Source organism: Prionailurus bengalensis, chromosome E3 (genome assembly GCF_016509475.1).
Source record: "Prionailurus bengalensis isolate Pbe53 chromosome E3, Fcat_Pben_1.1_paternal_pri, whole genome shotgun sequence".
Classification (NCBI taxonomy): Eukaryota; Metazoa; Chordata; class Mammalia; order Carnivora; family Felidae; genus Prionailurus; species Prionailurus bengalensis.
Window position 1 is genome coordinate 8191190 of NC_057357.1, and position 20268 is coordinate 8211457.

The 20268-nt window shown below is 59.4% G+C and overlaps 3 protein-coding genes across 13 annotated transcripts; 1 reads left to right on the forward strand and 2 right to left on the reverse strand.

Annotated features, from left to right (window-relative positions):
• The first annotated feature begins 12 nt into the window (after positions 1 to 12).
• Positions 13 to 6550, forward strand: LOC122471292 (insulin receptor substrate 2-like). Of its 2 annotated transcripts, XM_043559704.1 has the most exons (3): positions 15 to 4459; positions 4672 to 5807; positions 6176 to 6550. In XM_043559704.1, exons 1-3 carry the CDS (start codon positions 4063 to 4065, stop codon positions 6182 to 6184), a joined length of 1542 nt encoding a protein of 513 aa, XP_043415639.1. In that variant the 5' UTR covers positions 15 to 4062; the 3' UTR covers positions 6185 to 6550. The 2 variants fall into 2 exon arrangements, with proteins under 2 accessions (XP_043415638.1, XP_043415639.1); XM_043559703.1 differs by having other exon boundaries at positions 13 to 4459; positions 4672 to 6550.
• Positions 6551 to 6702: 152 nt separating this feature from the next.
• On the reverse strand, positions 6703 to 8572 carry SAP25 (Sin3A associated protein 25). Of its 7 annotated transcripts, none has more exons than XM_043559716.1 (6): positions 8105 to 8572; positions 7829 to 7929; positions 7619 to 7722; positions 7368 to 7521; positions 7151 to 7248; positions 6703 to 7070 (listed from the first exon to the last, which is right to left on the reverse strand). In XM_043559716.1, the coding sequence occupies exons 1-6, from the start codon at positions 8560 to 8562 to the stop codon at positions 6783 to 6785; spliced, it is 1203 nt and encodes a 400-aa protein (XP_043415651.1). In that variant the 5' UTR covers positions 8563 to 8572; the 3' UTR covers positions 6703 to 6782. The 7 variants fall into 7 exon arrangements, with proteins under 7 accessions (XP_043415651.1, XP_043415648.1, XP_043415646.1 ...); XM_043559713.1 differs by having other exon boundaries at positions 7368 to 7533; XM_043559711.1 differs by having other exon boundaries at positions 7368 to 7545.
• Positions 8573 to 8684: 112 nt separating this feature from the next.
• LRCH4 (leucine rich repeats and calponin homology domain containing 4) lies at positions 8685 to 20146 on the reverse strand. Of its 4 annotated transcripts, none has more exons than XM_043559697.1 (18): positions 19785 to 20146; positions 16123 to 16267; positions 15828 to 15954; positions 15341 to 15446; positions 13186 to 13322; positions 12925 to 13040; positions 12683 to 12782; positions 12348 to 12438; positions 12180 to 12256; positions 11967 to 12028; positions 11728 to 11856; positions 11528 to 11596; positions 11325 to 11437; positions 11110 to 11193; positions 10812 to 10897; positions 10541 to 10678; positions 10368 to 10445; positions 8685 to 9035 (listed from the first exon to the last, which is right to left on the reverse strand). In XM_043559697.1, the coding sequence occupies exons 1-18, from the start codon at positions 20002 to 20004 to the stop codon at positions 8931 to 8933; spliced, it is 1983 nt and encodes a 660-aa protein (XP_043415632.1). In that variant the 5' UTR covers positions 20005 to 20146; the 3' UTR covers positions 8685 to 8930. The 4 variants fall into 4 exon arrangements, with proteins under 4 accessions (XP_043415632.1, XP_043415630.1, XP_043415629.1 ...); XM_043559695.1 differs by having other exon boundaries at positions 11528 to 11641; XM_043559694.1 differs by lacking the exon at positions 8685 to 9035 and adding an exon at positions 9406 to 10053.
• Positions 20147 to 20268: the final 122 nt, after the last annotated feature.

The following is a 20268-nucleotide window of genomic DNA, read 5'->3' on the forward strand; positions in this document are numbered from 1 at the left end:
AGGAGGAAGTGCCAGCATGGAGACAGTCTCATCCGAGTAGACCCGGTAGACCAGTGGACTACTCCCAGGTCAGTGCATCCTCAGCCCCTCTCCAGACTGTTTTCACCTGAGGATGTTATGTCAACAGCCATGGTGTCTCTGCTGTTTGTGTGGTGACAAGGTAGCCAGCGTGGGTTAAACACCTCATGTGGCAGAGGAGAGGCCCAGCACTCAGCCTTGCTGTCAAGAGAGGTTCCTCCCTTTTCCACATTGCACAGGGACTCTGGCCCTGCAGCTGTTCATTCTTGGGATTCACTGGATCTTTCTACCCAATGTCCTTTAACAGCAGAACAGCAAGGAGAGATGGAGACTGTGTTATCACTTTATTTACTTTGAGGACTTTTCTGGAAATATTTCCAGCTGCTGCTATTCACCCAGCCAGGCATGGCCTCCCCACCTTTGCAAGGCTCAGAACCCATCCTGTCTTGGGTCTGTGTTCCCACTCTCCCAGCCCCTTCTCTCCTTCCATTGCCTGGTGGCTCTCCCAGTGTGGACCACCATCCCTTTTCCCTGGGTTTTTCATGTTCTGTCCCCTTCTCCCAGTGTTTTTCTCTGTCCCCCTTGATTACCCCTCTGTCCCTGTCCTTGTTTCCCATTTTCTCTGCTTAGAACCAGGAAGGGAGGAAGCTGGTCTGTTGCATGGTAGGAGGAGGAGCCTTTTCTTATTTTTCCCCAGCCACCCCCAACCCCCTTTTCTAACCAAAAGCACTGAGGTTTGGAGGTGACATTGAAAGGGCCTGTGCTGTTTCAGTCACACTCCTATAGTTTCTCAAGGGTCTCCTTACTGCCTGGTGCCTGGGCCCCAGGACCTCCCTGCAGTCCCCCTCCCCACATCCCGGGCACTCTGTCCAACATGGACTCCAGCCAGCTCACTGGCCACGGCAGGGTGACCAATCAGAGAAGTTACACTGGGTCAGCCTTCAACCCCAGGACAGAACACTCGAGTTCCCTGGGCACAGGCCAAGACTAGGACCGCAGCTGCCTCTCTTGGCGCAGAGCAGCCACAGTGCTGCCTCCGTGGGGCCTCCTGTGTCCAGGCGAGCAGCAAAGAATGGAAAAATCCCTGGCCTAACAGAAAATGTCTAAATGACTGGGCTGTGTTCCTCCTACCTCACCCCCCCCAGGACGCACTTACACGGCCCTGCCTGGGGGGTTACAAATCTGAACCCCATTGCAGGCACACCATGGAGCTCACCCAGGCTCTCACCGGGCTTCTGACCAAGTCCTCATGTCCCTCTGGCCAGTGCTGTGATCACACTCTGCAGACAACAGTCCTCTGGCTTGGTCCCAGCCTTCAGCAGGTCACACGCCCCTGTGGGTGAGGAAGCAGGAGCCAGTCCCCAGAATGGCTGTGAAAACTCCATTCCTTCCAGACTGGAGCCATGGTGAGGGAAGGCTGAAGGCAGGAGATGGTGGTGTCCCTGCATCCCTCCTCCACAGAGAGGGAAGAACTCCAGATGGGGGAGAAAGGGGCTGATTGGAACAGCCCAGCCTTAGGACCCCATTCTCCTTGTAGGCTCCTCTCGCTGGTAACAAGATTCTTCCACAGGGATTTAGAATGTGGAGATCCCATCCTGCCGCTACCCTGCACCCAGCAGAGGGATGCACAGGTAGACCCCTCAGGTTGGGAGAGGTGTTCTCACCCAGAGGGGTTGAGGTTCTGCCACTTCCTGTCCCTGGGGAGCAAGTGGAGTTACCAGGGCAACAGGCTAACAAGATCTTGTCTGGGGAGGGCCAAGGGCAATGTTGTTGCTAAGGCAACTGATGAGGCCAGTTGTTTGGCTCCAGGCTTTTCCTGGTAGCCAGCAGGCTAAATCGCCTGGCACTGATTACCACCCCACACCATCACTGTTGCCCAGAACCCAGGTACTCAAATCCCTGCTGCTTTCTGCTCTATCTGTACCCAGCACTTAGGGGTTCAGTGACACAAGGTGGTCTGGAGCTGGTCTCTGTGACAGCAGCTGTGAGTTCACAAGGACTGGGGTGCTTCACGGTGGCCTGGTTGATGCGGAGTGGAAGGAGTAGGGATGAAGAGGCCCTCTGTGGATAGCTTGAAATCAAGCCTGGAGAGTAAGGCTCCAGGCCAGGAGCACAGCAAGTCCGTAGGCCCTATGGGTGCCCTGTTCCTCAAAGCAGCACTGGGAGGGGGAGGGACCTGCAGATCTCTTTTGTGTCCTTGCTACTTTGCACCTGGTACATGTGTCAAGGCCACACTGGAGACAATGGCTTTGAGCACAATTCTGTTTGGGGGGCCACTTATGGAGCCATCACATACCTGCCTCTCCCTGGCCAATACCCACCAAAAGTAGTGGCTGCCACTGGCCCCAGTGCTCACATGCTCTCTGCACCTCTCCTGCACTTGGTGGCGGGGGGGGGGGGGGGGGGGGGTTATGGCTGAGCCAGAGGCTCAGGGGGGACCTGGGCACCACCTGCCTCTAGCCAGATGCCCATCCTCATGATGACGGTTGGCTCCCTGCATTTCACCCTCAACATGATGGTGAAAAGATATTTGAGGATCCTAGCTTCCACACAGTGCACCATTGGCTTCTCCAGCATTCCAGAAGAATCTGGGGAGTGGAGAAGCATGGGTGGGAAGACCTGCCCTCCCAGCTCAGGCTGTCATGGCCTATGGACTAGTCTGAGAAAATGAACAGGCTTCCCTTGCTTCAGTGTTCTTGCTATATCTTCTTCCCTACCTAATAGCCCTCCTCCCCATATGCCATCTACCCCCCCCCCATATGTCATCTTTAATAGGGTTAAGACTCAGTTGCCCACATCCCCTCCTCGACCCTTGGCTCCCCCCACCCTACCCCCACCGTTAGCTATCTTACTTGCCATGAGAATGATAGCACAAAGTCCTCAAAGGCTCCCACCCATGGGTCATCTCCTGGTGGTGTGTCTTCTAGAGTGTGTGGTCACCATCACCCAGCAGGAGTCATGATCCTTGAAAGGGTCAGAAGTGGGATGTAAAATGTCTGAACCCCAACTCCATCTCAAATCTCTTAGGATGGGGTTCCCCCACCAGAGAGTCTGCACCTCTGATCAAAGCCTTCAGCTGGCCCATGGTAGCATTTTGGGACAGTGGTGGTGAGAAGGGGCTGAGGGCAGCGGGAGGGCAGTGCCCCAGAGAGAGGGTGTCTTCTTCCCCGGGTTCTCCTTCAGTGTCCCCTTGACTGGAATTCTGGTGGAATGGTCTGTGCACAGAGACCAATCCAAAAGTCTTCTCTGAAGACCCCTCCTATCACCCTAAACCCAGAGAGAAACTGAACTCCAGCTCTTCTGAAATCAGCACAGCCCAATGATTGCTGGCCCTGGCTCCTAGGCTGGCTTGGGAAGGAAGGGTACAGAACCATTCCTGGGTGGGAATGGAGGACACAGGTTTTGGACGCCTAGAGCCCCAGTAGCCAGTGGCAGGAGCAAAAGGCAGTGCTGCAGTAAGGGCGGTCCCCTAATCTCCAGGACTGCAGACTCCTGCGCCTTTGCCTCCGACACAGTTCCACTCACATTTGCCTCACTTCGGTCGTCGCTTCCTTGGCAGTCAGCTCGGATTTGTAGAGACGCCCACACACTCCCCGCCCCTGCAACCCCAGCCCAAGGGTGGTTGGGGTGGGGTGGAGGCCACCTCTCCCAGACTTCATTCCCACGGCCTGGTGTCCAGCGCTCCGGTCGCATGAGGGTTAACCTCGTGGGGGTGGGGACTCATGAGCGGTCGGCAAAGGGAGGGAGGGGACAGGAGGCGACCCAAGGCGCGGGGAGCCGGCCGGCTGGCCTGGGTCAGGCCTCAGAGGCCGCTGGAGCCCCGTGTGTCGCAGGCCACCGGGCAACCACTGGGGTACACGCTGCGCGCTGCGAGGGGTCCACCGCAGATCCCAAGCCCCAAACTTCAAGTCGGAAGGGGTGAGACGCTGGGCATAAAGACAGGTGGCAACCTGTCTGGACGCTGCCCTACTCCCTGAGGACCGCCACCTCCACCCTACTGAATCTCAGCCCTTACTCCGGCCACTATATTGCCTTTGGCCCGTGATGAAGCGGGGAGGCGGTGGTCCCACGGCGGCCCCAGAGGCCGAGCTGGGCGACGTGCCCCTGGTACTGCCGCGGCCCAGGGCCTGTCCCGCTGACGTGCGGCTCTGCGGCCACCTTCGGAAGCAGAAGTCCCAGCGCCGCCGCTTCTTCGTGCTGCGCGCGGATCCGCCGAGCCTAGAGTGCTACGAGAGCGAGAAGAAGTTCCGCGCCGGCCGAGCGCCGCCCAAGCTCATCGTGAGCCTGGCGGGCGCCTGCACCATCAGCACGCGCGTGGACGCGCGCCAGCGCCACCTGATCCTCCTGTACACGCGTGACCGCAGCCTGGGCGTGGCGGCGGCCTGCGAGGCGGAGCAGCAGGCGTGGTACAGCGCCCTGCTTGAGGTGCGCGCGGCCGCGGGTGAGGCCCGACCCCTTGGCAGGTGGAGACGCGGCGGGGGGCTGGGAACCGGGGGTTGGGTGATCGCGGGTTTTGTTTATCCTAGGTTGTCCCAGCAAGTCTCGGATATGAAGTTCAAACATGAAGCGTTAACACCTCTTTAATTCTTGGGGCACAGTGACTCCAACCTCCGGACCCAGGAGCCCTTTGTGATCAGCCCACTATCTCTCCAGGTCCCAGCTTTCACGAGGACCCCAGGGCCTGGATCCTTGCTCCATTTCAGGACGTCTGGCCCGTGACGCTGCGGCCCAAGGGACTGGGGAGGACACGAGGCCTGGGCAGCGGCCGCTATCGCCTGTGCCTGGGTTCGGGGGTGCTGAGCTTGCTGCGGAAGCCCAAGGGCAGAGGCTCTCGGGACACCCAGGCTTCGCCGCCGCCGGCCCTGCGCCTGTCGCTGCTCAGCGTGCGCCGCTGCGGCCACGCAGACTCCCTCTTCTTCCTGGAACTCGGCCGCTCGGCGCCCACGGGCCCCGGGGAGCTGTGGCTACAGGCGCCGGATGCCGTGGTGGCCCAAAGCATTCACGAGACCGTACTGGCCGCCATGAAGCGACTCGGGGATGATGATGCCGGTGGCAGGACTGAGCCACTGCCAAGGGATCCCCCGACGAGCTCTTACAGACCCTCTGTCTCCCAACCTTATGCGACCCTGGCCTCGGCAGCCCAATCAAGCAGCCTGAGCCATCGCGGGAGCGTGGGTGAGAGGAAGGAGAAAGCAACCCCTGAGACCCTGGCGGCGCTGGCGACTGCAGCTTCGCACCCTGGGGAATTGGAGCCGGGCGGGGGCTACGCAGCCATGGGAGCTGGGAGCAACTACGAGGCCATGGGGGGTGGCCAAGCAGGTGGTTACATGGTGATGGCACCCCCGGGCCTTGCAGTGTTTGCCCATGCCCCTCCCCACGAGCAGCTCCAGGGGTGCGGGGGCAGTGAATACGTGCCCATGAGCCACTTTCTGCCAGGGTCCTTTTCCTTGAGCTCCCTGCCCGGTTCCTATACGCCCAGGCCCAGGAGGCCGGGACCTTCTTTCCAAGGCCCCCCTCCCGCCGTCGGAGAATGTTGGGGACCGACAGGGGCTCATCCCTGCTTGCAACCACCTTCAGAGCTAGCAGGAGAGTATGTGTGCATCAGGTACGTGGCCCCACACCACTTAGGAATGAGCACTGCCATACAAGACCCGGCCAAAAACCGCCTCAACTATGTAGACCTGGACCTGGTCCCTCCATTGGAGGCTCAAGGCGACACCCCGGGGTCCAGCATTCACCACCCACACAGCTATGCCCGCATCGACTTCCAGAACCTCAGGGAGGTTCGGGTGAGGAGACATAGGCAGCCCCCTCCAGTCTAGCTGACGGATGGATGGGGAGGAGGAGAGAGAAAACAGGACAAATGCCTTCCTGCCAGCTCCCCTCAATTCCTCCCCTCACCCTTCCAAACCTGGAGGGGCTCTTAGGCACCGCCTGCCCCCCCCCCCACCCGCCCAGGACCTGTGACTTGCAGAGCTCTGAGCTGCCCTTAGGCCTACTGCCCACTCTGCTCCGTCCAGATGTGGTGCCTGGGGAATCTTCAGGAAAAGGTTCCCCAAGAAGCTGGATTCTTTTAACGGAGAAAATTCTAGAGCCACCCTCCCCTCTTCCTGCCCACAAACCCCCAGCAAAGCCCTGATCCTTTCTCTCCTGGCAGAGTTCCTGAAGCATCACTCCAGATTCCCAGGCTGGCTGACTTCTCTCACGTGGACCTGTTCCTCCCTACCTGCCTTGTGTCTCCTCCCAGCCAAAGAACTAATCCCCAGCCCCAGGGCTGAACTCCTAGGACCCCAAAGCAAGAGGGCTGAAAGCACCAGGTACCTTCCCTCTACTGCTTCCCAAAAGTGCTGTGCCACCCCCTTACTCCCTGATTTCCCTCTCTCAGCACCAGCCATGTGTTCACACAATCCTCCCTTCTATGGAGCCTGGCAGAGCTGATAAGACTTCTTGCTTCCAAATACTGTCTGGGGGACTGTACTGTGGATCCCACACACACCCTGCCCTATTAAAGGTGCCCTCCTTGGTCAGCCTGGAAAGGTCTTAGGTCCGTGGATTCCCCTGAGCTACTGTAGGGGTGACCAATGAGTAACAAGAATTTGAGGGGAGGGCAGCCTAAGTTGTGTAGAGGAAGAGACCCCATCCCTGTCTCCATGCCCCACTCTGCTACTCACTACAAAGAGCCTGTTTGCAAACCAACACTTTTATTGTCAACAGAAGCTGTCTAGGGGAGTAGGGGACCCATTCTGCACCCAGAAGGGGTATGTTCAATGTGTGTCTGGGGTTTGAGGGGCAGATGGGTCAGTGCAGTGAGAACAGCTGGGGCCACCACTGGGGTCTGGGTGATCAGATACAGGGTCTGGGGGGCCAGCAGGGGGCATGGGAGCCTCCAAAGCCACAGGTCTAGGAGGCCCCTGGCTCATCTGCAGGAGGCCAGTCAGGGCGATGAGCTCAGGCCCACTGAGCCAGGCAGTAGGGCAGCCAGGGGATGGGGTGCGGAGGACCCAGGGAGACATGATAGGAGGTGGGAGCAGCAGCTTCAGAGAGCCCATCACCTAGGAGACAGGAGGGTGGAGTGTCTCCTCCCAAGCCCTGCATGAAAAATAGGCGAGGCCAGGGCAGGAAGTGCACTCACCTGTTGAGAGGCCTCAGACAGATGCAGGGGAATACGCTGCCCACATGGCAGCAGAGGGTCTGAAACAAAGACATCTTCACAGCACATCACTGGGAACCCTGGAGAGGAGAAGCTGGGAGGGCAGCAGGCTGGGGTTCCCACATCGGCAAGGGCTGCACTGGTTCCCTGAGGAGCTCGTGCAGGGCCACTCCAGAGTCCCTGGGCCCAAGCAAAGTACCTGCATCCCTGGGCTCATGCTCTCCATTCTGATGTCCTGTTGCAGGGGCCAGGGACCTGAGGTCCCGGCCTGAGGCTGCCTCATACAGTGGCCACAATGAGGGATGACACAAGGTCCGGCCTGAGAAGGAGGTGCCAGGTGCACAGCTGGGCCCCTGTGAAGGGAGCTTGACAGAACACTGGAGCTTGGGCTCCCTCCGAAGGCACCCCTGCCCCACCCCCAGGACAGAGCCACAGGCACTCCCAACTCACCCACACCAGCCGGGGTCCCGCTTTAGCCTTGTAGTTGGGATCCCATGGTGCTAACACGGTCATCCTTGAGGGGGCCACCTCCCAGGCCATCTGAGGGGAAAGGGCTACTGGGGCGGGGGGGGGGGGGGGGGGGGGGGAACAGAGATTAAAACAGGCTCGGGAGTCGGTGGAAGGGTCCTGTGGGGTAAAGGCCGCAAGGCCTGAACCTACCTGGCGTTCCCGGGGAATGATCCGCAGCCAGGCCTGGGGGAGGCCGGGACAGCAGCAGCTCTCTCTGGGTCCAGGAGGGCCTTCGGGACCGGGGCTGCGGGCTGGGAGCGGGAGGTACTGAGGTGCACCGGTCACAGCCTCCCCCGGTACTTCCTGGGCAGGGCCGAAGGTGCCTGGCGCATGGAGTCTGGGCACAGCCATTCTTCAGGGTCGGCAACGGAGATCTCCGCACACTGTGGGCCCCCTGTCGGACTTCCCTCCCGCCCAGCCCCTCACCTGTCCTGCGGGGGAGTTCCTGGCTCCTCCAGGGCTTCCTCTCCAAAGGTCGAGGTCTCCCCGGGGTCACTGCCAGCCGAGGAGCCATGTTCCTCGAGCGCCTGCTCTTTGCCCGCGTCCCACCGCCGAGGCGGCCCAGGCAACATGACGCCTCTGGCGGGGGAGGGCAGCGCAGGACAGCCGCTCCGTGCCCCGTGTCCGCACCGTCCGTGCCTCCCACCTCGCCCCTCGCAGCCCCACGCGGCCCCCTCACGGCCCAAACCTCCCGCAGCACCCCGCCCAGCTCGCGGGGCCTCGCGGCCACGCCGACGCCCAGCACGTTTCCGGACCACGTGGCGCGCGCTCCCGCCGGGATCCCACGGACGCCCCCTGGCGGCGGGGGTGGCTGGGCCCGCGCTTGGCAGCCGTTGGCTATGGAGGGGTGGCGCCCGGTGCGGGGAACTGCAGAACCCCAACATCAACGCGGAGGCGACCCTTTCCCCGCGAAGCACTGCTTTCGTTCACAGACGGACGGACGGACACACACACACACACACACACACACACACACACACACACACACAAAACCTGAGGGGCAGCCTAGAGGGCCCGACTTCTTTATTGCACTTGACACAAGACCCTTGGCCACACCCAGAGGCGGCCAGGCACCTTGCTGGACCGGGCCTGCTTCCAAACCCTCGGGAGGGCCGAGGGGCGCCCAAGGAACAGGGCCAGGCCCAAGGCCGCCCTCACCAGAGTCCTTGCTAGAAATCAGAAGCCAGGCACGGCTGTCTTCTCTGTTCCTGGGTTGCAGGCCAGGTCGGGGCTCTGCGCCCCTTCCTCAACCCTATGGCCTTTCCAGCAGTGCGTGGACGACAGCAGCGATGTAAGGGAGGCCCCTTCCTGGGGCCCCCTCCTCTTCCAGGATGTGATGGGGCTGGCACAGGGACTCCTGGGGGGAGGGGCCCGGGTTAAGTTCCCTATGTCACCCTGTTCTCTCGGCTTCCCTGCCCTTCCTGGGAGCAGGGTGGGTGAAACCCCAAAGAAGCCTGGGCAAACAGGGCTGACGGGATGGCCCAGGTGGAGGCAGCAAAGTTCAGGGAAACCCTGGACATGGCTTGGGACAAATGAGATGCAAGGAAGTTGCCAGCAGGTAACAGAAGGGAGATGACACAGGGGGCCAAGGCTCAGGGGAGGAGAGACCTGTCATTTCCAGAGGGAAATGCTGGAGTAGGCAGGCTGGCACACAGAGCCCAAGGGGCACAGCCAGGACTGGGCCTGGCCACAGCAAGAGCAGACGCAAACACACACACAGAGGTGGCCATGGTCTGTACAATTTATACACAGAGACAGGGACCCAGCCTGGGCCCCTGCAACTCCTACAAATATAGAGTTCTCTCTACAAAATATAGATAATTTAGCTCCCCATAACAGTGGGGGGACCGGGGTGGAGGGGGACGGCACAAGGAAGAAGGTTGAGATCTACCCTCTGAGGGAGCAGAGGGAAGGGCAGGGCCTGGAGGGAATGAAGGCACCATCAGCATGGAGAGGTGAGGGGCACGGGAAGGGGCTACAGGAGGGTGGCCAGAGGCTGGGGGCCCAGGGTCTGGGGGCACCAGAGTGGGGCCTCTGAGGTCAGTGTGTGTGAGGGGAGAGGGTTCACTAGTGTCTTTGGTAGGGGCTGAAGGCACCACTGGTAGGGATGGGGGTTGCACAGGAGTCTTATAAATAGAAATAGGTGGAGGGGGCAGGGGAAAGGGTGACTTCAGGTCCTAGGAACCCAGGAGCCGAGTGTAGACGACATAGAGCAGCAGCATGAGGACCACGTAGAAGAAGATGAAGCCGCCCAGACCAGAGGGGGGCCAGAGGGGTGGGGGGGCCCTGCCCCCCACCCGCTTCACAGCCTCCAGGGTGGTCCACAGCCCCTGGGCGGTGCCCTGGAGGAGATCCGAGGGCGAGCAGAGGTCAGCCTGGGAAGGGAGAGTAGGACAGATGGACAAGGACAAAGAGCAGACGTCAGCAGCAGCAGCAAGACAATCCCTCCCCACCCCCTGCCCTCACGTGCCAAGGCCTGAGCCACACCAACATGCAGAGTGCAGGGCACGGAAGCATGCAGGGTAGGGAGGCGTGCAGGACTGGGACTTGTGGACGTGCTTTCTTCTGGGGAGCAGACACCCCTTTGGATGGAACCCTGCCATCCACACGGAGTGCTCAGCTGAGCCCAGGACATCGCCACTCTATAGTAGGGACTGGCCCTGGGTTCCTGAGAACACCGCCCCCATACCTCAGGCACCCCCATTTTTCGGCAGGCTTCTAAGAAACTCTCCACATTTTTCCGAGACTTGAGAGCACTAAGTTTTGGCTGCAGGAGGGCGAGAGAGGAAAAAGAAGAGAGTAAGAGAGGCCCTGGCAGTCCTCTGCCCCATCCACTACTTCCCACCCTGGGACCCCACTGACCACAGCAGGCGAGGGCACATGGATGAAGGGCACGGAGCGGGGCCGCAGCTGGTTGGCCAGCTGACAGAGGATGACCCCATTGGCCAGAGCCTCCGCCAGGTCCTCAGGCAGGGGCCGCTGCAGCCGGGACTCCATTACCTAGGGGGCAGGAGGACGACAGGGGAGCAGTCAGGGTCAGAGGGGACTCCGGCCCACCCCTTCCATCCTCCTGAAGGCACCCACAGGGTGTGAAGTAGCCCCTCCCCGCCCCCACAGATCCCACCTCTCTCACCTGGCGCAGCTGTGCCATCAGCTCCTTCTCGTCCAGAAGCTGAGGGGGTCGCCGAGGCCTCACGGCAGAGTCTGGTGAGGAAGGGCCTGGAGAAAAAGGAGGAATGTGGGCTGTCTCTACCACCCACTGCCGACTTTCTGGCTGGGTCACCGTGTCTGGCACCCACATCTCCTGCCTTTGTACTTGTGGGGATTTTCAACACAAAGGGACAATAGACTGGAGAACTCCCAGGCCAGAAGGGGTGACCGCAGCCCAGGGGTTAGTGCTGGCTTAGCAATGGCGACAGGGGGAAACCCACCTGAGCCACTCTGAGAGGAAGAACGGAAGAGGAAGCTGTTTGGTCTCTGAATGGAGCCGAGCGGCCGGGGAGCAGGCACTGTCGCTGGGGGCCAGAGCCAGGGGGCAGGTGAGAAAGATACCCCCTGGAGTCCCATGCTTCCCTCAGACCACCAGGCCCCAGCCACCCCCTCACCTATACAGTCCCCCATCCTCTTCCCATAGTCCCTGTCCAACCTGGTCCAGCTGCAGGAAGGGGCTCCTGGGAGGCAGGGGTGGGGGCAGGGGCCGGGGGGGCTCCCTGCCCCCCTGAAGCTCCCAGTTGGGTGGCACTGGACTTGGGCATGCCGCTGAGGACAGACACACAGCAAATTAGAGAGGGTCCAGGGAGGGTGTGCAGGGAGATGGCTCAGGGAGGTGGAGTCGGGGAGGACACATACTTGTAGGAGGCCTGAGTGGATGAGGCCGCAGGACCTCCGCCAGCAGCCCTGACCCCCAGCTTCACAAAACTGGAAAGCAAAGGAGATGTGGGGTCGGCAGTGCAGGCAGCGGACCTGCAAATCCCGAGGGACAGAGTAGCTCACGAGGGCTCATTTCCACAGCCCCCTAGCCCCACCCCGCCCCTGCCCTCTGCCCACACCTGTCCTTCCGGGGGGCTCCCCACGCTCCGCTGTGCTGCTGCTGCTGCTGCTGCTGCCGCCGCTCCCGCTCCTGCCATAACTGCAAAGTGTCCGGGCGTCGCCGCTCCTCACCAGCAGGCTCCTCCCGCCTGAGGGGTAGAGGCAGGACCAGTGAGGCAGAGCAGGGTCAGGAGAGGAGGGAAAGTGTAGGGTGACGGGGTAAAGGGAGGAGATGCCGGCTCAGGTGGCTCTGGGGTACCTGCTGTTTGGTGCCTTCTCTCTGTCCCCTGCCACAGGGCTTAATTCTGGTGGCCGGGGCTCCTGAAGAAAAAGCAGCAGAGGGGGTGAAGGAGGATCTGTTCCCCCAAGACTGTACCGGCTCCCTCCCTCCGCTCTCCTGTCCCACAGGGCACAGCACACTACCGAGCACAGGGACAGGGGCCGAGCACAGGGACAGGGGCCGGACCCTCACCTCAGCAGCACCTCGCTCCTCGTCCTCCCCAGGCACGTGGCTGTCAATGAAGTCAATCTGCTCAGGGTCTCCGTCAGCTGGAAAGGCCAGGGCACGTCAGCAAGCAGGGGGGAGCCTTCGGGGACCTGTCCATTACCCCAGTCCCCTTATCCCGACCCCATCACTCACCAGAGCCATCCTCCCTCCGCTCCCTGGGCCCTCGAGGCTCCCGGGCCAGCTCTGAAATTCGGAAGGACAACTCCGAAAATTCATCTGTTGACTTTAAATGCAGAAATGCAAAAATGGGAGTCAGCTGCTCAGCAATGCTGGGGGTTCATGGGGTTCAGGCCCTTGGGGTCTGCTGCTAAGCCAGCCCTTCCTTGGAAACTTGGACAAGGGAAGAAGACCACTCCAGCCACCAACTGTCACTCTGATATTCAGAGGCACCAAGCAAAGGGTCCTGGCTCAGGAGGTTCTCCCCGGGGGCTCAGACCCCCAACGTCCCTCAGAAAAGAGGCTCTTACCTCATTTCCAGACCACCTCTTGCTGCCGCTGTCAACACTGTGGAAGCCTGAGTCTAGCCCACCATCGTACCGACGTCCCGGAAATAAGTCCTCAGCAGGGCTAGTGCCAGCCAGGGAGAGCTAGTCAGTCCGATATCAGGCAGTGACCCCACTCATCTTCCCACCAACACCCGTGGAGTCCATGCGGCCAGGAAGGGGCAGCAAGTATCCAGGAGCGTCCTTTCTTCCCACTTAGAACTTACCAGGGACTGAAACTCGGGGGGCGGGAAGGGGCCAGGTCCCCCAATGCCGACCCCCCACGCCGCCCAGCCTCTGTTGACAAGTACTTAAAGATGTGAAGCTTCCCCTTCAAGCAGATCTAGGTATAAGGGGGCACAAGGTAGGGGTTAGGGGAAGGGAAGGGGGCTCCCCCAGATCCCGATTGGCTGCTAAAGGGATCCACCTCCCAACGCCTACCCACTCTCAGCTCTGTCTCCATGGTCTACCCCAAACCCACCCCTCACCTGAGCAGGTGGGCTTTGCAGGGGGTTGCTGTCCAGCAGAATGACCTGCAGGTGCCTGAGGCGGCAGAAGGAGACCGGGATGCGGGAGACACGGTTACAGGAGAAATCCAGGCGGACAAGAGGAAGATCCCCCAGCTCTGGGCGTGGGTGAGGGAAGAGTCAGGAGCCTGCCCAAGGGGGGGGAGGGTCTTGTGCTCACCTCCTCTGCCCTCTGCTCTGGCCAGCTGGCCACCCTGGGGTCCACCACAGGATGCCCTGACTGGCTGAGAGCACTCCCCAGGAACAACCTACCTGGTTCCCTTCCTGCTCAAATATGGCCCCCTCCAGGCCCCCCTCCCTTAGCTCCTATCCATCTTATGTGCTTCTCTCCTTTTCCCCACCCTGCCCACTGCACACTTCAACCGTTGCTCCATCCCCAAGTGACCATCACAGACCCAAACCAAACTGTGACGTTGCACAGCTCAAAAATCTTCCATGACTTGCAGCCAAGGCTGCTAGGGGTGAGTGGCCTGTGCCCTGCACAAAGGACCCAGGCAGGAAGGGACTGCAATCCCACCTGAACTTCACTAGCTAAGCCCTTCCGGTCCCAGACAAGGCTGTGCCCACCCACAGGAAAGGGTGCCTTTTTCTATTTCTCAAACACGCACAGTTGGATTAGTGGTAGCCAGAGACACAGAATAAAAATCACCACTCCCTGGCCCAGCACGGTCAAGGTGTTCATGATCTGGCTCAGCCCACATTTCCCATCTCACTGCCCACCCTTACACCACATCAAACAATCCTCCAGCCCCTCGGCTTCTGCACCTTTCCACCTGCTGTTTGCTCAGCTGGGACAATGTCATTTTTGTGTCCATCTTTCAAGGTTCAGCTCAAGTGTTGCCTGCTCCACAAAATCTTTCCAGATACTTAGGTTAGAATTCCCTGCTCCTTCCTCTGTGTCCCCAGAGCATTTTGCTAGGGTCTTTTTTATGGCCCAGAGAGCATCCTGATCAAATGCTTGTTTACACTGCTACTGACTCAGAAGGAAAGAGAGCCAGTGTAGGAGTAAGGGGAGCTCAGAGAAAATGGGTGACCAGCTGACTCCCTCCCTTGTTCTTTAAGAACAAGATGAGCAAGGCTCGGGTCCTTCTCGCCTGGCCATGGCTTGCCTTTCTCACCACATCCTGCCAGACTGTGCTCCCTTCCACCCACATGCTTTGCCCCAGGATGCTTTGCCTGGGATGCAGAAGGAAGGAGAACTTTCCTTCACAGGTCGGCTCCTGCCATGCCTCTGGGGCAAAGTCTTCCTCAAACTCCCTGAGCAGAGCCACGTGCCTTCCCTCCAGCTCCTGCAGCTCTTTAAGAGTCCTGTTCTAGCACTTTCTTCCACTTCTCTCCCCATGAAGCCAATACAGTTTAACAGTTGGCCCCAGATCTGAGTGACATCACACACATCTACCTGACGCCCACCTAAAACACAGGAAACACACGACAATGCTGGCTGGCTAAGGGCAGGGGTGCTTGCTTTGGAACAAAGGCTATCAAATGTTGGGGTGGATCACAGCTAGCTCGTTAAAATGGGGCTGCTTGGGCTCTGGCACGTGGCTCCACTGACTCAATCTCCGGGGAGGAGGTACAGGGCATCATCTGACTTGAGAGCTCCCACTGGGTGAATGAGGACACCGGGTGATGCTGAAGGCCCCTTCCAATCCTGGGATTCTACAGGGTACCAACATACTCACTCACTCTCCCTTCTGTGCCTTGTTCCACATTTGTGAAATAGAGCTAATAACCCATGCCTGCCAGCCTCAGAGGGTTGCTGGTTAAAAACAAGTAAGTTAGGGGGTACTTGGAGGGCTCAGATGGTTAAGTGTCTGACTCCTGATTTCGGTTCAGGTCATGATCTCACGGTTCGTGAGTTCAAGCCCCACATCGGGCTCCACGCTGGCAGTGCGGAGCCTGCTTGGGATTCTCCTTCCCTCCCTTTCTCTCTGCCCCTCCCTGCTCACTCTCTCTTTCATTTGTTTTACACACTGCAAAACCCTAGGCAACTAAGGCATCGATGTTCTGTGAAGAGTCTTTGTCTGCGACTTCTCCAATGTAAACAACACACACACACTCTTTCTCTCCGCACGCCCCCCCCCCCCCCCGCCCTCCAGCTCCTCATTCTCCTTACCATCAGGGAGGGTGCTGAGCTGGTTTCTCCGAACACTGAGGTCCCGCAGGGAAGGGAGGCTACACAGCTCTGTGGGAAGGGACTGCAACTCATTGCCGCTCACATCCTGCAATGAGGAAAGAAGCAGGGCAGGAGCCCTAAGACCAGGAGCATCAGGGGCACCTGCTGGTTCAGTCAGCTAAGTGGCTGACTCTTGATTTCGGCTCAGGTCATGATCGCACAGTTCATGAGATCGAGCCCCACGTCAGGCTTTGCGCTGACAGCGCTGACTGCTTGCAATTCTCTCCCGCTCTCCCTCTGCCCGACTCTCTCTCTCTCTCATAATAAATAAATAAACATTAAAAAGAAAAAAACAAACAAACAAACAAGAGCATCAGAAACTGCCTCCTGTCTCTGGCCACCTCCAGGTGGTCCCCACCTCTCCCCAGCTTCCCCCAAAGGTGCCTGGCTTGATAGCCCCTCTCCTTGCCCTGCTCCCTATGCTCACAAGCTGCCGCAGGCTTCCCAAGGCGCTGATGTCGGGAGGCAGGGCTCCCAGTTTGTTGTTGCTGACAATGAGCACCCGGAGGGGCAGCTGGCAGATGTAGGGTGGCAGCGATGACAGCTGGTTTCGGCTGTGGAGGGGAGAAAGGCAGTGGGCTCACTCCCCAGGCATGGCATCCCAGGGTTGCCCTCTTTTCAGGGTCACCAGGAGGGGGACTCGGGGTACTGTGCACTGGGACTTGGGGCTGAGAAGAATAAGCTCCCCACCCTGCACCCCCTCCCCAGCCACGCCTTCCTACCTGAGGTTGAGGTAGGTAAGGGCCGTGAGATTCCCCAAGGCTGGGTTCAGGCATCTCAGGCAATTGTGATAGAGGCTCAGGCCCTCCAGGGACACCAGCTGGCATGCTGCCTCTGGCACCTCGGGGAACCGGTTCCGGGAGAGGTCTAGGGGAAGCAAGTATCAGAGGAGAGCTGTAGAAAGACCCAGTCCTGGACAAAAGGACCGTGAACTCTCCCAGAGCCAGCTGCCCAGAAGTCTGCCTCCCCTTCGGACCTGAAGAATCAGACCTATAAACCCGGGCTCCCTGGAGACAACAAAGCTTTCTGCAAAACTTGAGCATGTTGCAAGCACATTACCAGAGCAGCAAAGGAAAGGCAAAGGCCACAGGGTCACTGGGCTGGAGAATCCCAGACTTGGGAGAGCAAAACATGAACACCGCCTTCAAGTACACAAACGAAGGGCTATCCTGGAAAGGGTAACTGGCTTCTAGAACTCTTGTGATTCCTGTTGTTCTATGGAGAAGGGCTGGTGCTCCAGAGAAAATAGCAAGGTAACAGAGTGGGAGGCTCGAGATAAGAATATTGTCAACCTCTGGAGGAGACCACTGAGAAATCTCATCCCTCCTCAGGGGCCTTTCCCCCAACCTCAACCTCTTTTCAACACAGGGGAGAAACCAAGGGCCATTAGAGTCTGGCTCTAGAGATTAAATAAGGCTCCTGACATACTGGAAAACGGCGCTTCATCAGCCCCTGGGATCAGCAAGCCAGGTCCAAGAGTCTGTGAAGTAACAGACTCCCAGGGACCAGGAAGGGAGGGCAAGCTGATCAACCTGGAGGTGGGAGCTAGAGTCCTCGGGTCCCTCCCATCAGGATACACTGTGCTCAGGACTGGCCTCCTTCCCACCAGCCCCACTCTACTTCCTCTCTTACTGACCCAGACTTCAGGCACTCGGCTCTTTTGCAGGATCTTGGTGTGGGTGAGGGGCAGAGAGGGAGGAAGAGAGGATAAAACCTCTTACCACCCCTTATTCTCAAGGGGTCACTTGCTACTCCAATGAAAGGAGTCAGGCATGGGGTTTCCGCCAGTCTGGGGACGGTAATTGCTGAGAGCCCTGCAAGCAAGACTGGATTTCTGCTTCCTCTCCTCGCCTGTACTGGGAGGGGCCTAAGGCCTGCTGTGGGATGTCTCTGGCAACAGAACTTGGGTGAGCTTTTTAGACAGCCCTCCCCAGGAAGGGGTGAGCGAAAGCCATTGGGAGGGAAGCTGGGGTATATCCCCCAAGGAAACGAGCCTCACGACAGGAAATGGAGTAGAAACAAGCTGTCGGGTTCTCTCTCTGGTGGGCCCTATGTTTACCGGGGTGGTGACAGCCTGAGGCAGCAGGGGTCCTTCTTTCTCCCTCTCTGCTCACAGTCCCGGAGCACAGAGAGAAGACCTGTCAAGGGAGAAGACCCAAGTTCTGGAGAGCGTGAGGGCCAGATGCAGGCCTCCTCCGCTCACCTTCCACCTGCCTGCTCTCCCTGCATCCCCAAATGCATGTGTGTGCAAGCGCGGGTGCCATGGATGAAGGGGGTGGAGAGGACAAGCCGGCTGAGCGGTGACAGGGGAAAAAGGGGCAAAAGCTCGGGGTGGAAGGGAGCCCAGGCTGGAGGAGGCAGGGCACAGGAGGCACAGGATGTGGTCTGTGAGAGAATGAGCTGCACTTCTCCTTTGTGAGGGCGGCCCCTCCCCGCCATCTCAGGGTTCACCCTACTTTCAGGGGCCCCAAGGAACAGAGTCCGAGGGATATTGGAGACATGTGCCACAGGAAATATGCAGAGAAAACAGTGGGGCAGAAAGAGTTGGGAAAGCAGCAGAGGGCTCAGGATAATCTGGCGGAGTGTTGAAGTGTTTAGTCTGGGTTGGAGGGCAAGGAGGTATGGAGGGCAGGGTATGGGCAACCCCAACTGTTACTTCCCCTTTCCACTCCAAACTATAAGCCTTCTGCTTGGGGAGCAGGGTCAGAGAACATTTTGGACAAGACAGATTCCACCTGACCTACAACCTGGGCCCAGAAAGGACTTAGGATTTCTGCGTGGAGAGCAGGACAGGGAGAGGGGTTTTTCCCACTTCGTCACACAAGCTCACTCAGGAGAACTAACTGCCTGCACCCTGAGCCGGAATGCTGGGGGAGGAGGCGGGGAGGGGGTAGGAGCTGGGAGGGGCCAGGGAGTTCTTGGTAGTTTTCCCCAGGAGTCCACTCACAGAGACAGAGCCCTAAGGAAGTAAAGAATAACATTTGGTCTTTGTCAAAAAACAAGCAAGGGGGAGGGGAAAGGGAACAGACGGCGAGTGTCACACAGCTGCTGAGGTCAATCTGGAGCTTGGGGGTTAGGCGGCTGGGGGAGATGGAGAGGGAGAGGAATGGCTCCTGGGGCTCACCCATTCCCTGAACTCACTTGCTGCATGGTGGGCAAGTAAGTTTCCCCAGCAACTCAAGAAAAGTGGAGAGGTTTAAACTGGTTCTCCCCAGAACAGTGGAGGAAAGAGAGTGTCTGTGTCCACTTGGGCGTTTGCAGGTGAACAGGCACCTGCTAGAGGAGAAATGCATTCAGTCCCTGAGCAGTGTTTTCAGGAGGACACTCAGCCAGCCCCAAGTCCCACCCCTGGGCTAGGCTGGGGTGGGGCTTCGGGAATGCGGTCCTCTGGCCCACTCCCAATCTCCACCCCCCAGCTGCCAGCCCAGGGTCATAGGTTGTTGCCTCCTGAGCAGCTGAAGTCTGACTCACCTGTCATGGTAGAGTCCCCCACACCCCACCATCAAGAGACACCAGTGAGGAGGGACATGATTAGGAGCGATCTGCGGGGTGGAGGAGTGGAAGGACAGTGGGACAGTCTCTAGCTTCCCAGAACTCCATGCCAGGAGATAAGATTTCCTTCCTTTCAGCAACTGCCTCAAGTCCCTCCCCTCCTAGGGAAAGCAGACACTGAAATGGGAATTCTAAGGTCCCTATGAGGTCACAGGCTCCATTGTGACCTCACACACGCAAGAAGGAGGGGGAGTCTCAGATAAGGGGGTCAGGGATAATAGGTGGAAGAGCTCGCGGAGAAAAGAGTTAGGGGAGGTGTAAGATTTGCTTCTTTCCCATAGGCTTGCTGGGTGAAGAGTGGAGAGGGCCAGGGGGCGGGACGGTAAGCACAGTAAACAGAAGCACCAGATTGTTAGGGGCGAATCCTAAGGAAGAGGGGGGCCTACGGCTGCTCGGATCTAGGTGGAACCGGGAAAGAGTTGGAGACGAAGTGGAGAAAGAGAAAGGAGTCATTAGAGGGGCTCTTGGGGGCTGCTTTAAGGAACGATCAGAACTGAGGTTGAAGAGGTCATGCAAATGAGCCAACCAGGTGAGGGGCGGGACCATTCTACAGGTGCGCAGAAAGGCAAATAAAGAGGAGCAGAAGACGGGGAACTCTCACATCACTCGGTCAGGGCGCCGGACGTTCGGTGCAAAGGAGAAATGGGTTCATTGTCCAGGAGTTCTCAAAGTGGGGAGGGGGAGTTAGCAGGCTTATGCAAATAGTCAGGGTCAAGAACCTCGACGGTCAGGTGAAGGGGCGGGCCAGACTCCCGAGACCGGTGAGAAACAAGCTAGGGGCGGGGCTATGCAAATGAGGGTCCCAGCCCGGGACTAGGCCGAGTGCACTCACCAGCCTGGGTGATGTCTGACAGGTCGTAGCTGCGGGCCGCGCCCCGGGGGAAGTACTTCAAGCGTCGGTTGGACAGGTTCAGGGTCCCGGTGGCCACGGCCTCCTCTAGGGCCCGCTCTGCACTGCGGCTCCCGGGCAGACCCGGAGACCCCGGAACGGAGGTCGTGGCCGCCGCCTCCTCACCCCCGGCGGCGAGTGGGGCCGCTACCGCCGCCGCCATCCGCTCTCGGCGGCTCCCGCTGCCTGACTGACGGGACCGGCCGTCCCTCCTCCCCCCTCCCCCTCCTTGGAGCCGCCGTAGTCGCTTCAAGGGGGAGGAAACGCGCTCAGGGACACGGCGGACCAATCGCGATCCGAAGACGCGTTGGAAGTGGCTAATCAGAACCCGCCGGGGGGGTGGAGACTATAGCGCAGGAGTGAGGCGACAGAAGGGAGGGGGCTAGAATAGAGCGCTCGCCAACGGCCGACGCTCCAGGCCGTCCCG

What these genes read in the sequence shown, in the direction of transcription:
- LOC122471292 (XM_043559703.1), top strand. Translation starts at nt 4,063, where the DNA reads ATGAAGCGGGGAGGCGGTGGTCCCACGGCGGCCCCAGAGGCCGAGCTG. An exon ending in TGAGGTGCGCGCGGCCGCGG is followed by an intron (nt 4,460 to 4,671) that starts GTGAGGCCCGAC and finishes CTATCTCTCCAG; the next exon opens with GTCCCAGCTTTCACGAGGAC.
- SAP25 (XM_043559710.1), bottom strand. Translation starts at nt 8,562, where the DNA reads ATGTTGGGGTTCTGCAGTTCCCCGCACCGGGCGCCACCCCTCCATAGC. An exon ending in TCATTCCCCGGGAACGCCAG is followed by an intron (nt 7,726 to 7,828) that starts GTAGGTTCAGGC and finishes CCCCCGCCCCAG; the next exon opens with TAGCCCTTTCCCCTCAGATG. An exon ending in TGTCTGAGGCCTCTCAACAG is followed by an intron (nt 7,071 to 7,150) that starts GTGAGTGCACTT and finishes CCTGTCTCCTAG; the next exon opens with GTGATGGGCTCTCTGAAGCT.
- LRCH4 (XM_043559693.1), bottom strand. Translation starts at nt 20,004, where the DNA reads ATGGCGGCGGCGGTAGCGGCCCCACTCGCCGCCGGGGGTGAGGAGGCG. An exon ending in CCCCCGAGTTTCAGTCCCTG is followed by an intron (nt 12,783 to 12,924) that starts GTAAGTTCTAAG and finishes GGCTGGCACTAG; the next exon opens with CCCTGCTGAGGACTTATTTC. An exon ending in TGATGGCACAGCTGCGCCAG is followed by an intron (nt 10,679 to 10,811) that starts GTGAGAGAGGTG and finishes CCTGCCCCCTAG; the next exon opens with GTAATGGAGTCCCGGCTGCA.